A 13,320-nucleotide genomic window follows, 5' to 3' on the forward strand; every position below is an offset into this window, starting at 1 on the left:
CACCTAGGTGAACCAATCTTTGGTTGGACATACAATGGCAATATGACCGAGTCATATTTAGAGCCTTCAGATCAATCTTATATGGTATACTGAATACTCCTAGAATTATGTGAGAAAAAGGTTATCCAAGGTTTTGATTAGAGGGGTAGATGATGCAAGTCGAGCTTGAATTTGGCTAAGCTCGACTCGAACTCGAAAACTTGAAGTCAAGCTTGACTTGATTCACAAACTCGTGAGCTTGAAAAAATCAAACTCAACTCAAACTCAAAATCATTAACTCAAAACTCAGCTCAAACTCAAAATCCTAAACTCAAAACTCAACTCAAATCAAGCTCGAACCCGAAGCTGAAAACTCGTACTCGAATCAAGGCTCAACTCAAACTTGAGTGAATTCGTGTACCTTGAGTTAGGTACTTGGAGTAGCTTTTTATAGAGGAAAAAAGTTAGTGTTTTATTGTCCTAACATGTGGGACTTTGAAATAAACTTTGGTAGAAAACAATAGTTTCCACCCAATGAAGAAATGCAACAAATAGTTTTGTTCCATTCAAAAGAACACAAACTTATCCTTTTGTTTCCCAACCAAACCAATGTGGGAAATTTAATATCTTACATGAAAGATCGTATTTAATTATTTTACAATTCGTTCATGAGCTTTCGAGTAGAGTCAAGGCTAAGGCTCGTTATAATCTTGAGCTCGTCGTGTTAACCATCACCTAAAGACAAACTATAATTAAAGTCCAACATGAAAATATTTTCTATATTAGTATTAATTATTTCATGGACTAAAGTCTTTAAAGAAGTGCGAGAATTATTTATTGAAACAAGTATTCTATAATTTTTTTCGATAATCGCGCGAGCTTTTCCAGTGGAGTAGGTATTAGTTCACCTCGACTCATTAGTCACCAAGTAGTGCCTACTTGAGTCGAGTTTTGACCGAGTCGATCTCGAATAGCTCACAACTTTTCTTGTTTCATTTACACCCCTAGTTTGATTCTAATGGGGGTATTTGGGCTAGCACGGAAGGGTCATGGCCCCGAACGGAATAAATGGTCATTCCACCCTAAAATATCTATGGAAATTTCTGTGAATTATTACAAGTTGCACGACAAGTTTTTAGTTTAATTAGATTTAAGATCATATGTTATTTTCTCTAAAATCATAGTGGAAATATGTAACCCGTCAACCTATAAAAGTTACAATATAAAAGTTAAGAATATAAAAAATAAATAAATACATATAAGTTTGTCCATAGAGAAAATATAAAGAGTTGAAGGGTACTACGTAGAACAAAAAAAACATAAGGTGTACATCGTATAATTTTGCAAAATACAGGGGCACATCATTGGAAAAACACTAAAATAATTATACCAAACAACTACTAAATTTTAATTTGTTATTCTCATATACAAGCTCTGAAAAATGAGTGGTTAGTTATAGGAAATCAATGGTCAAATTGATGATTATTTACTTACTTTAAGAAAAAAAAATCCAATACTTTTGAATTGACAATATGATATGATTAATACATAATACTATTAATGTTATTAACTATAGTCAATACTTTTAGACTTTAAGAACTCTGTGAGAATAATTTTATCTAAATTTCAACACTTATAACATGTGATTTAGAATTTTATAATCTTGAATTAAGAATAATTCAAAGTGGCTTATGACCCGTACGTTGAATAGTTATGATTTTTGTATAATGAACTTGATATCTGAAAATGTTGTGCAATACTTTTAAATTGGCAGTACGAAATACTTTTTACATATTACCATCAAAGTTATTGATGATATAATCACAACTTTTAGACTTAAAGAACTCCATGAGAACATGTCTATCTACTTTTCAAAACTTACTTATTCTATCTTTCAAAACTTACTTGTGATTTAATACTTTTAAATTGACAGTATGAAATACTTTTTACATATTACCATCAAAGTTATTGACGATATAATCACTGCTTTTAGACTTAAACAACTCCATGAAAACATATCGTTCTACTTTTCAAAACTTACTTATATATTCTATCTTTGAAAACTAACTTGTGATTTGAATTTTATGATTTTGTATTAAGAATAATTAAAACTAGTACATTGTCCAATTACGATTTTGGGAAGAAGTGTTTGTTGTTGTAATGCTTACTTATGTTCAATCAATATTCTTGTATTGAAAATATTTAAATTGGTCGTACACTATTTTAAAAAAAATGTATGGATACAATCATAGAACTAATATGCATAATCATACAACTACACGATTTTCATAACTCATATAAATATATTATCCAACAATGCAAGTTGTTCTGATTTAAACGTATGATATAGTTTTCAGTTATTAAAAAAATATGCATAATATGCTGTGATTGATAATTTTTTAGCAAGGACTCGTTGTGATTTGATTATGCTTTTTAATTGTTTTTTATCGAACAATAGGAAAAGAAATTATGAAATATGATTTTAGATTTTCATTTTTAGCACATTTTTAAAAAATAAAGGATTTTTTTAACTATAATAATACAAACTTTTTCCCGTTCTCTCGCAATAATACAAACTTTTGATTATTTTTTAGTAATACAAACTTTACATCAAAATTTCTCCAGTAGGTCAAGTTGACTTGTAACCTGTAAAATAGGTCAAACAAAAATTACAAAATCATCTTTCTTCTTTCTCCCTCATCCCCCAACCCCCCACCCACCTGAACCACATCAACTTGTTACCTCCTACAACATTAACATTCAGTATTGTCCTACTAGAGGAATTTTGATCAAAAGGTTGTATTATTAAAAAATAATTAAAAGTTTGTATTATTGCGAGAGAACGGACAAAAGTTTGTATTATTATTGTTAAAAAACCCAAAAATAAATATGTAACTGAGATTATTTCCAAAATTTTCCAAAATCCTTTTTCAATTTTGAATTTCAAAGTATATAATTGTGAAAAATTAAAAATAGAAATATTAGCTGGTGATTGAAAATTTCATGATCTTGTATTTAGAAAAAGGAAAAAATTAATTATAATGATCCAACCTTTGAACCGTTCGCTCAAGTTAATCCTACCTTTTGATTATGTTTTAATAATCCAACCCGTTAACATGATCTGCTCATATTGAACTATAACAGTAGGTTAATTAGATACATGTCTTATTCTTATTCATTCTAATTTAATTGATCTTTTTTAATTTTAATTAACTTTAATTATAACTAATTTAACTACCAATGGTCCAACACCACCACTACCATGACCATATTGACCAACACCACCACTACCACTGCCAAACAACAACACCACCACTCCCACCCCTCTTTGACTCCACCACCTACAAATCACCTTCTCATGGCTTCCTTTCTCTCTCCTCGCCACCACAAACCAACACCCCAACCCCACCAACAAAAATCCACCCGAAATCCCCAATTAAAACACACAAAAGGGGTGCTACCTGAAATCTTATCATCTTTATCTTCATCTTCATCTTCTGAAAATTTAAATCATGTGGCGAAGACTCATTTTCTCTCACCTCAAAACCCTTTCTTCGTCTTCATCTTCCTCCATTGTTAAACCTTCTGTATGGGTGCTACCCGAGTTTGCTAACGGGCACTTATGAGGCTGACACCAAACTATGAGGACGTGAACTCACAAAAGACAAAACACATACCCTTTGTCCATAGGTCGAGACTGCCGTCGCGGCCGCGAAAAAAGACAAAGAAAAGGGAATCTTCCCTCTGACAGATTAATCATAGCATTACAAGTGTCACAGGATTACGCACCCTGTTAGGTGAATAGTACGCCTATAAATAGCCAATGAGTACTATTCCTGCAGGTACATTCTCTCATACTAAAAATAGCTTATCTCTCTCTCTCTAAGCTTTCTCTCTCTTAATTCCTCTTGGGCATTAGCTGACTTGAGCGTCGGAGGGGGTTTCTTCAAAACACCCCCGAGGGTAGCTCACGTTTGTTATCTTTGCAGATCATCCCTCACGGACAGTCATTTCATTGTCGGACATTACTAAAGTCCGACACCGTTTTCGATACCGAAACAACTGGTGCTAGAAGGAGGGGACCTCTCACCCTTCTAACGTATCAGTCATGGAGGATGCAAACAATGCTACTCACGGTCAGCCTGAGCCCGAGCTTGGTCAGACTTCCTCGCAGCCAGTTATTACTGGAGCATTGGGAAACCCACAGTTCCATTACCGGACACCAGGGAATGAAGAGCAAACCCCAAATAGCAATGTACCGTTCAATCTGGCTCAGTTAAGTCAATTCTCTCCCGAACAATTACAAACCGTAGCGTCATTCATCCAGATGCTGACAGGTAATCCTCAACAAAACACTCCTCCCCAACAATCTAGCGGAACCCGTAAGCGACCACTGGCTACGGCTGGTAGGAACGCGGACGGTACCCCGCTCCGAAAGATGCAATCCTTGAGTAGGGAGGGGCGCGAGATGGAGAGAAAGATAGATCGATCTGACTATGAGGAAGAGATTCTAGAGACGGAGGATCTATACCACTCTGAAGAAGAAACGCAGGGTTACTCCCGCCGTGAGTACAGCACCGCCGGTGCTAGTAACTATTCGGCCGAGGGTCACCTCTTGATCAAGCCCAAGCTCTCTCCCTTCACTTCGGAGATATTAAATCACCCTATGATGAGGATCAAGATGCCGTCCTCCAAGTACGATGGCACTTCGGATCCTGACGATCATGTTGCAGCCTATGAGGGACACATGTTCCTTTATACTCAGGTGGACGCCATATGGTGCAAAGTTTTTCTATCAACTCTGACGGGAATAGCTTAGACGTGGTTTAAAAGCCTCAAACCAGGTAGCATATCCAGTTTCTCTCAGCTATCGTCTATGTTTAGTACGCATTTTGTAAGTAATAGGCGCCGTGAGCGCACTACTGGGGAATTGCTCTCGATCAAGCAAGGTGCCAATGAGAGCTTGAGGGATTATTTTGGCCGTTTCAATGTCGAGGCGGTCTCGATACCTCGACTGCAGCAGGACGTGGCCATTTTGCCTTTAATGACAGGAGTTAAGGAGGGATCACCCTTCCGGAACTATCTGTGTCGAAAATCCTATACGTCTCTGGGTCCCGTCCTTGGCAAGGCCAATGATTATATAAGAGGGGAAGAGTTTGACAAGGCCGCAAGCAGCCGAGAATCAGAAAAGAAAGATGATAAGCAGATTAAGGAGAAAGGTCGCGAAGTGGACCGGGGCCGAGATGAAAGAAAGCAAGAATCAAACATGGTCAAAAGAGGAAATGACCGGGAAAGGGAAAGTGAGAAGTATGACCGCGATCGCAGAGACCGTGAAAAAAGCAGCCGAGAGGGGGGTGAACACAAGGAAAGATTCGATGCGTACACCCAACTTACCACCTTAAGAAGCCAGATTTTTCTGATGAACAAAGATAGTGACAAGTGGCAGCGTCCAAGGCAGATGTTTCATAAGAACCGTGACAAGAGTAAGTGGTGTGATTTTCACGGGGATCACGGCCACCTAACTGAAGATTGCCGGCACTTGAAGGATAACCTGGAGGATTTGATAAGAAGAGGTTACTTCAGTCAGTATAAAGCTCAAACCAAAGAGAGCGATTTGGTAAAGCCAGCAAATCGAAATGTTCAGTCTCGGATCAGCGAGATTCATGTTATTAGCGGAGGTCCCATCCATGGAGGAAGTATTAATGGTGCGAAGGCGAGCTTGAAGGAATTCAGGCATCATGTCAATTTCAATGCAAGTCTGCCATGGAAAAATCCGCCAGCAATGCCAGCGATGTCATTCATGCTTGAGGACGCTAAACATGTCGTCTATCCTCATGACGACCCATTGGTAGTAACACTGAAAATCTCAAATTGCCTGGTTCACCGAATTTCAGTGGACGGGGGCAGTTCTGCAAACATTTTATACTTGTCAACATTCGAAAAACTCATGATTGGCCGAGAGTTTCTGAAGCCGGTCAGGTATCCGGTCATCGGATTCACAGAGGCATCAGTGGTGCCAGAAGGATTGATTTCCCTCCCAGTGCGTATTGGGGAAAATGATATAGCCAGAGATGTCATGGCTGAGTTCCTAGTGGTGGATGTTCCGGGAGCATATAACGCCATCATTGGGCGTCCTTTCATTCAAGACGTCCAAGGTGTCGTCTCAACTTACCATCTGACAATGCTGTATGTTTCCAATGGCGGATCAACATCAAGGTTAAAGGGCAACCAGGAGATGGCAAGGTCATGTTATTTGACAACACTAAAGTAGCCTGCCAGAAGATTCCCAAAAGAGAACCCTGACCCGCCATCAAGAAAGAAGAGGAGGGCCCAAAGGAGAGCCCAAACTGGAGGAAGCGAGGATAACGAAGCAGCGGAGATAGATACTGTTTGGAAGAGTTAGAGTCCCGGCCAGAGGATGAGCCGAGACCAAAACCAGAGGGTGAAACCATACAAGAAGTGTTAGCAGATGATCCTGCCAGGTCGATCGCTGTCGGGATGGACATGGACCCAGAGGTCAGGGTCAACCTGGTGACTCTCCTAAGAGAAAATGCTGACATATTCGCATTCTCGGCGGATGAGATGCCGGGAATAGACCCGACCGTGATGGTCCATCGTCTAAACGTCGACAGTGCAGTCCGACCAGTAAAGCAGAAGAAAAGGGCTTTTTCAGCCGAGAAGAACAAAGCCATCAAAGAGGAAGTAGAAAAATTGATAGCAGCCGATTTCATCGAACCTTGTGATTATCCAGAATGGCTGGCAAATGTAGTGATGGTGAAAAAGGCTAATGGCCAGTGGCGCATGTGCGTGGACTTCACAAATCTGAATAGGGCAATGCCCAAAGGATTGCTATCCTCTGCCAAGGATAGATCAGCTAGTAGACTCCACTAGCGGGCATGCTCTACTAAGTTTCATGGATGCATTCTCAGGGTATCATCAGATCAGTCTGTTAAAAGAAGACCGGAAGAATACGACATTTATTACGGATGGAGGTGTGTACAATTACAAGGCAATGCCATTTGGCTTGAGAAACGCTGGCGCGACCTATTAGAAGCTGGTCGACAAAGTCTTTGAGGACCAGAAAGGTCGCATTATAGAAGTACACGTGGATGACTCTATTGTGAAAAGTAAAACTGACCGGGAGCACTTGGCGGACTTGGAAGAAACGTTCAGTACATTAAGAGAGTAAAACATGAAGTTAAACCCAAAAAAGTGTGTCTTTGGCGTAAGAACAGGAAAATTCTTGGGGTTTATGGTGAGTAAAAGAGGCATTGATGCGAACCCGGACAAAGTCCAGGCAATTCTGAACCTCCCCGAGCTGAAAGGAGTCAAGGACATCTAGAGATTGACGGGAAGGATGGCTGCCTTGACAAGATTCATCTCAAAATCGGTCGATAAGGCCCTCCCATTTTTCACGCTGCTAAGAGGGAACAAGAAGTTTGAATAGGGAGAGGAGCAGAGTAAGGCTTTCTCGGCCGTCAAAGAGCACCTCGCAAAACTGCCAACAATATCGAGGCCAGAAGCTGGAGTTACATTGCAGTTATATATCTCGGCCTCCCCTAAGACCGTGGCAGCAGTACTGATAACAGAGAAAGAAAAGCAGCATCATCCAATATACTTTGTCAGTCACATCCTTAACGGCCCTGAGAACCGTTACCAGCTGATTGAAAAAATGGCGCTAGCAGTCATCATAGCGGCCAGGAAGCTTAGGCCCTATTTCGATTGCCATCCAATACAAATGTTAACGAATCAGCCACGGGAAAAAGCACTGCAAAGGATTGATACTTCCGGGCGTTTGCTGAAGTGGGCCATTGAGTTGTCAGAACATGATATCCAATACAAGCCGTGAACAACCATAAAAGCCCAGGCATTGGCAGATTTCATAACTGAAGCATACGAAGAGGATGAGATAAAAGAGAGAGAGTCATGGCTGTTGGAAGTCGATGGATCTTCGGCCGCGAGTGGAGCAGGGGCCGGGATTGTGATCACTAGTCCAGAGGGAAATATCTTTGAATATGCGATTAAGTTTGCATTCCCAGCCTCAAACAACGAATCAAAATATGAGGCAGCCATTGCCGGACTAAGAATGTGCATCGCGGCAGGAGCCAAAAAATGTCCTCTTGAAAACGGATTCACAGCTAGTCAGCGGCCAACTCAGAGGGGAGTTTCAAGTCCGAGAGGCCAATATGGTCAAGTATGTAGAGAAAGCCAAAGAGGTAATAGCCCATCTTGAGCAATTTGAGGTAGAGGCAATCCCTAGGGCCGAGAATATGAAGGCGGACACATTATCCAAGCTTGCCAGTTCAGACTCTGTCCATATTGAGGGGATGGTAGTTATTGCTATACTCAAAGAAAAGAGAATCACCCAGAGGGTGGCTGTGATAAATAGTATTGATCAGCAAGGAGAATGGCTCACAGAACTGGTGGAATATAAGCTGACGGGAGCGCTCTCGGCGGATCCCATGTCTGCTAAGAAGGTGCAAAAGCAGGCTAGCTGGTAAATAATATACCAGAATGAGCTGTACAAGAAGTCGTTCAGTTTGCCGTTACTAAAATGCGTAACAGCCACTGAGGCCGTGAAGATAATGGAATAAATTCACGAAGGAATTTGTGGGAATCACATTGGAGGAAAAGCATTGGCTTTAAAGGCACTCAGAGCTGGATTTTATTGGCATAGTATTCTAGCGGATGCGCAGAGCTATGTGAAAAGATGCGATAAGTGCCAGAGGTTCCCTCCTGTGATAAATAGGCCCGCAAATGATTTGCAGCCGATCCTGTGTTCGATACCGTTTGCACAATGGGGGATGGATATCTTGGGACCATTCACTACCGCATCAGGAGGTAGATGTTTCCTAATTGTGGGAATCGATTATTTTACAAAGTGGATAGAAGCGGAGCCGACAGCAAAGATAAAGGCAAACCAAGTAAAAAAGTTCATCTGGCAGAATATCATGACTAGGTTTGGCATCCCGGTGGCAATCGTGTTTGATCACGGAGTTCAGTTTGATTGCAGGCCCATCCAAGCTTTCCTCACAGACTTCAGGGTCAAGTTTGCTTACTCAGCCGTATGTCATCCTCAAAGCAATGGCCAAGCATAAGCCGCTAACAAGCAAATTTTGAACGCTTTAAAAAAGAAGTTAGATGAGTTCAAAGGAAAATGGGCTGAAATGGTGCCGACCGTGCTGTGGGCAAATAGAACAACTGAAAAAGAAGCGACAGGGGAAAGCCCTTTCAGGTTAGCCTTTGGAACAGAAGCAGTGCTGCCAGTAGAGGTAGGGCTACCTACTTACCGAATAAAACATCAAGTCCTAGAAAGGAATGGCCAGGCATTAAGGGAGGATCTGGACTTCTTGCCCGAGATAAGATTAAAGGTAGAGCTGAGAGCAGCAATGTACAAGGATCGAATCAGCAAAGCATATGACAAGAGGGTCATGGAAAGGCCGCTAGCTGCAGGTGAATTGGTTCTGCGAAGGACGGCTGCCACCGGAAAGTGCATGCTGAGGGTAAGCTAACTGCTAACTGGGAAGGTTCGTACATCATAGCTCAAAAGATAGGTCCCGGTTCCTTCATCCTCAAGGGAATGGATGGGAAAGAGCTCAAGAATTGCTGGAATGCTGAGGTCCTTAAAAAGTATTATGTATAGACAAAAAATGATGTAATGGGCCGAGAGCCTTTGATTGCATTACATAAATAAGACTCTATCAGCGTTCTGATACACTTTCTTTTTACTTTCCACTGTTCCCCACGTCTTATTTGCAACATAGTAATTGATTAACGACCATATGACAGGAAAAATAAATGTTAACGGCCAAATGACAGGCGAAATAATTGTTAACGACCAAATAACAGGCAACACAAACGTTAACGACCATATGACAGGCAAAATAATTGTTAACGATCAAATAACAGGCAAAACAAACGTTAACGGCCATATGACAGGCAAAATAATTGTTAACAGCCAAATGACAGGCAAAATAAATGTTAACGGCCATATAACAGGCAAAATAATTGTTAACAGCCAAATGACAGGCAAAATAAATGTTAACGGCCATATAACAGGCAAAATAAATGTCAACAGCCAGATGACAGGCAAAGCAAACATCAACGATCATATAACAGGCCTTGAACGAATAAAAATCGAAGAAAATAATCGAGTTAAAGTTTATAAACATCAAAAGGTAAAGTATTCCAGAATCGAAGAGTGAATCATAAATTACTGGCATGGCGGCCAACTACAAGCAAAATTAGGCAGCCACTCAAAACACGACATTTATGAATTCAGTAGCAAAAGTTTTAAGTCAAAAGTTTACATGCCATTCAAAGGCTGACATCTAAAAGAAAAACTATTATAAGCTATTGGACGCTACGGAAGAGGTTGAAGGTGACCGCCAAAATCTTCAGGAAGGAGGCGCTTCATCTTCAATAGTAGGCAGGATGTTAGCAATAATCTCCTCGGAGCAGATGAAGGGTTCATCCACCAAGGGACGTAGATGGACACCTTGACCAAAAGCGGTCTCCATTTGCTCCCTATCGAAGTTAGGATGAGAATGGCAGACGCATCTCTTGGCGGCCACCCATCCGCCATCATATCGCTCACACAGAAGCCCGACGAATTCATCGGACTTCTTGAAACCAGCCACAGCAGTTTGGCGGGCTTCAGCCTGAGCAGCTTCCACTACACTCTTTGTCTCGTCCTTAGCAGCTTGGAGAGCAGTTTCCAGATTAGTATTTTTGGCTCTGAGGTCCTCCAGCTCCTTAGCCTTTTGGCGCAATCCCTTTAGTTCCTTGTCGGCTTCAGCTTTTACTCGCTTCTTGGACTCCAGATCAGTATTCAGCTGAGTGATCAGGGACTGAAGACCGTCCCGGGCAGCCTCCAAGCCCTTGATGACCCCACTGGCGCTCTCAGCTGCGCGTTGGTACTCTAGATATTGAGCTATCAACTCCACAACAGAGTTCCCGGCCTAGAAAATACAACAAGAGAAAGGGTTATATATAAAAAAAAAAAAGAGAAAGAAAAAAGAGAAGAAAAATAATATATACATATATACTTACCACAACGAGACCATGAGCCAGTTGAGCAGTAGGCGCCACCAACTTGTCAGCAAGGCGGTCAAATGGAAGTTGAAGCCCCTTCAGAAGACGATACCCTAGAGTACCGCCATTAGCAGGGATGTCCACGAAGATAGATTCATCTTACCTCACATCCAGAGCTGGTCTGAACGTTTGGCCGGCAGTAGAAGGAGGATGAGAGAGGGCAGCCTTGACGGAAACGCATGGAGGGACGATGTTCGTCTCTATCTACTCCTGGGCCCGGCAGTAGATTCCCGGGCCCAAGTCCGACAGGAAGCTTGGCCTGCTGAGAATCTCATACACCCTCTGGCGAGTGGAAGAGCTAGATCCCAAGGCAGCCTCCTTGCTACGAGCCAGAGAATTTGATGACCGTTGAACTTCCGGCAAAGGATCCCGTACAGGGGAAATAGAGAGCCCCTGATTCTCATTGATGTTCACGTCCATAGAATCAACTTCTACAGATTGACGTTTCTGAGGGACCTCAACCTCAGGATCCCTGGGACGCCGACGGGAAGTGTTACCACCACCCCTGTTAATAGGAACCTGGATGGTGGAGCGAGTTGGAGTCCACTGCCCTTGGCTGGGAGCCCGGCCCTGAGTTCGTCCGGCACGGCGAGCTGTTCTCCCAGCCCGGCCGCCCCGACCGGGATTCCTCTTAGCACCCCGCGGGCCTCCAGTAAGCCCATGTATGGTATCGTAGTTGAAGACGGGTTCTTCAGGAGTTTGAGTCATTAGACGCAACTGGTCGTCTAATCCAAAATCCTCTAGATCCAAGCTGACGTCACCTGAAAAGAAGGCGAGACGGGAGCATAAATTAATTAGTACGTTAGTGTATATAAAGAAAGAATATATGTATAAACATGCATAAGTTCCAAAGGACCTTGTCGGACCAAAATTCATGTTACACACCTTCTGGATGAGTCCGGCATAGAAAAACGGCAGACAAAGGCTCGTTACCAAGAATATACTTGGTATGAGGAAGCCAAGTGCAGGGAATCCTCATCTCGGTCTCCGCATCCTCAGCGGCCACGTCCACCGACTGAAAATATTCAAAGGCTTTCTTCTCAGCCTCAGACAAATCATACTTAGGCATGTCCTCCATCCTGGGACAAGGCTTGGTAAAGTGGCGGCGAAGGGGAAAGTCGTTCGGAACCTTGAGCCAGTAGAAAGCTCCCTGCCAGCCCTTAAAGCTGCTCATCTTCGGATAAACGGTCATTTTATCCTTAAACGTCATCAAGGACCACCAACCCTTCTTGGCGGAGCCATTCCGCCTCAGCCAATGTAAGTGTCGGAAAAGGTTCAAGGTTTCAGGGAAGCCTAGGTAGCGGCAAACCCAAACGTAAGCAACAATGTTTCTCACGGCCAAGGGTGTCAGCTGAGCGAGACAGACATTGAAGGCTTGAAAGATCTTCGCCAACACTAGGTCCAACGGAAATCGCAGCCCAAATTCAAAATGATGGGCATACACAGCTACATGCCCGGCAGGACAGTCAATCACCTACAGTCTAGAGGCATCCATCTTCCTGAATGAAGAACGTCATTTCGGGCCGGAATGAGCTCGGGAAGGGAGGAATGAGGCATGGCAGAGCTCTCGCCTTTGTCAATCTGACCGGGACGGGAATCCTGATCCCGGCCAGAAGATGAAGGGGGGACATTAGTCTCCATGCTGGCGATAGAATCACTATCAGAACCTAAATTGACAACATGAGGGTGAGAAGGATGAGAAGGAGCTGACTCTTGGGCGAGATGGTCAAAAACGCCGGGGTCAGTCATGACCCCAGCATCAGCCAAACTCTCCAACCAGGCGTGCTCCCTCAAGGGTTGAACATCTAGGCCGGGAACAGCATCGGGGGGAGGATGCCTAAGGGTCCTACGGGCCAGAATTTGATGTCTCAATTCTTTAAGTGTTTGATTATCCCCACTCATCCTAGCGGTCAACAACTGGGTAGTCAAGTTTGCTCGTTCAGGGGAGGAACAGTCATTCAAAAATTTAGATCTAAGTTCTCTATCCCTGTCGGCGGTAAGAGGAAGATCAGCTAAAAGGCGAGTTCTCCCATCTGGGGGGCTAGAATCTGACGAACTAAGTCCGCCATCAAAAGAAGGGGAAGAGGGTTCACTCTCAGTCATGAAATTAGTGCCTAGAGAGTTTTGACTGTCTGACTGGTGCGACATGATCTCAAGGAAGAAAAAACGACAAAAAACTAAAAGTTATGAGAAAGGGTACCTGAGTAGAAACCCGCGCGAAAGTTAAAGAGTCCATAAAAGTGCCCA

At 42.7% G+C, this 13,320-nt stretch overlaps 1 protein-coding gene across 1 annotated transcript; it reads left to right on the forward strand.

Annotated features, from left to right (window-relative positions):
• The first annotated feature begins 4,855 nt into the window (after positions 1–4,855).
• Positions 4,856–6,250, forward strand: LOC104893366 (uncharacterized). The gene has a single exon (XM_010679462.1). It carries the CDS (start codon positions 4,856–4,858, stop codon positions 6,248–6,250), a length of 1,395 nt encoding a protein of 464 aa, XP_010677764.1.
• The last annotated feature ends 7,070 nt before the right edge of the window (positions 6,251–13,320 follow it).

Source organism: Beta vulgaris, chromosome 5, assembly GCF_026745355.1.
Source record: "Beta vulgaris subsp. vulgaris cultivar EL10 chromosome 5, EL10.2, whole genome shotgun sequence".
NCBI lineage: Eukaryota > Viridiplantae > Streptophyta > Magnoliopsida > Caryophyllales > Amaranthaceae > Beta > Beta vulgaris.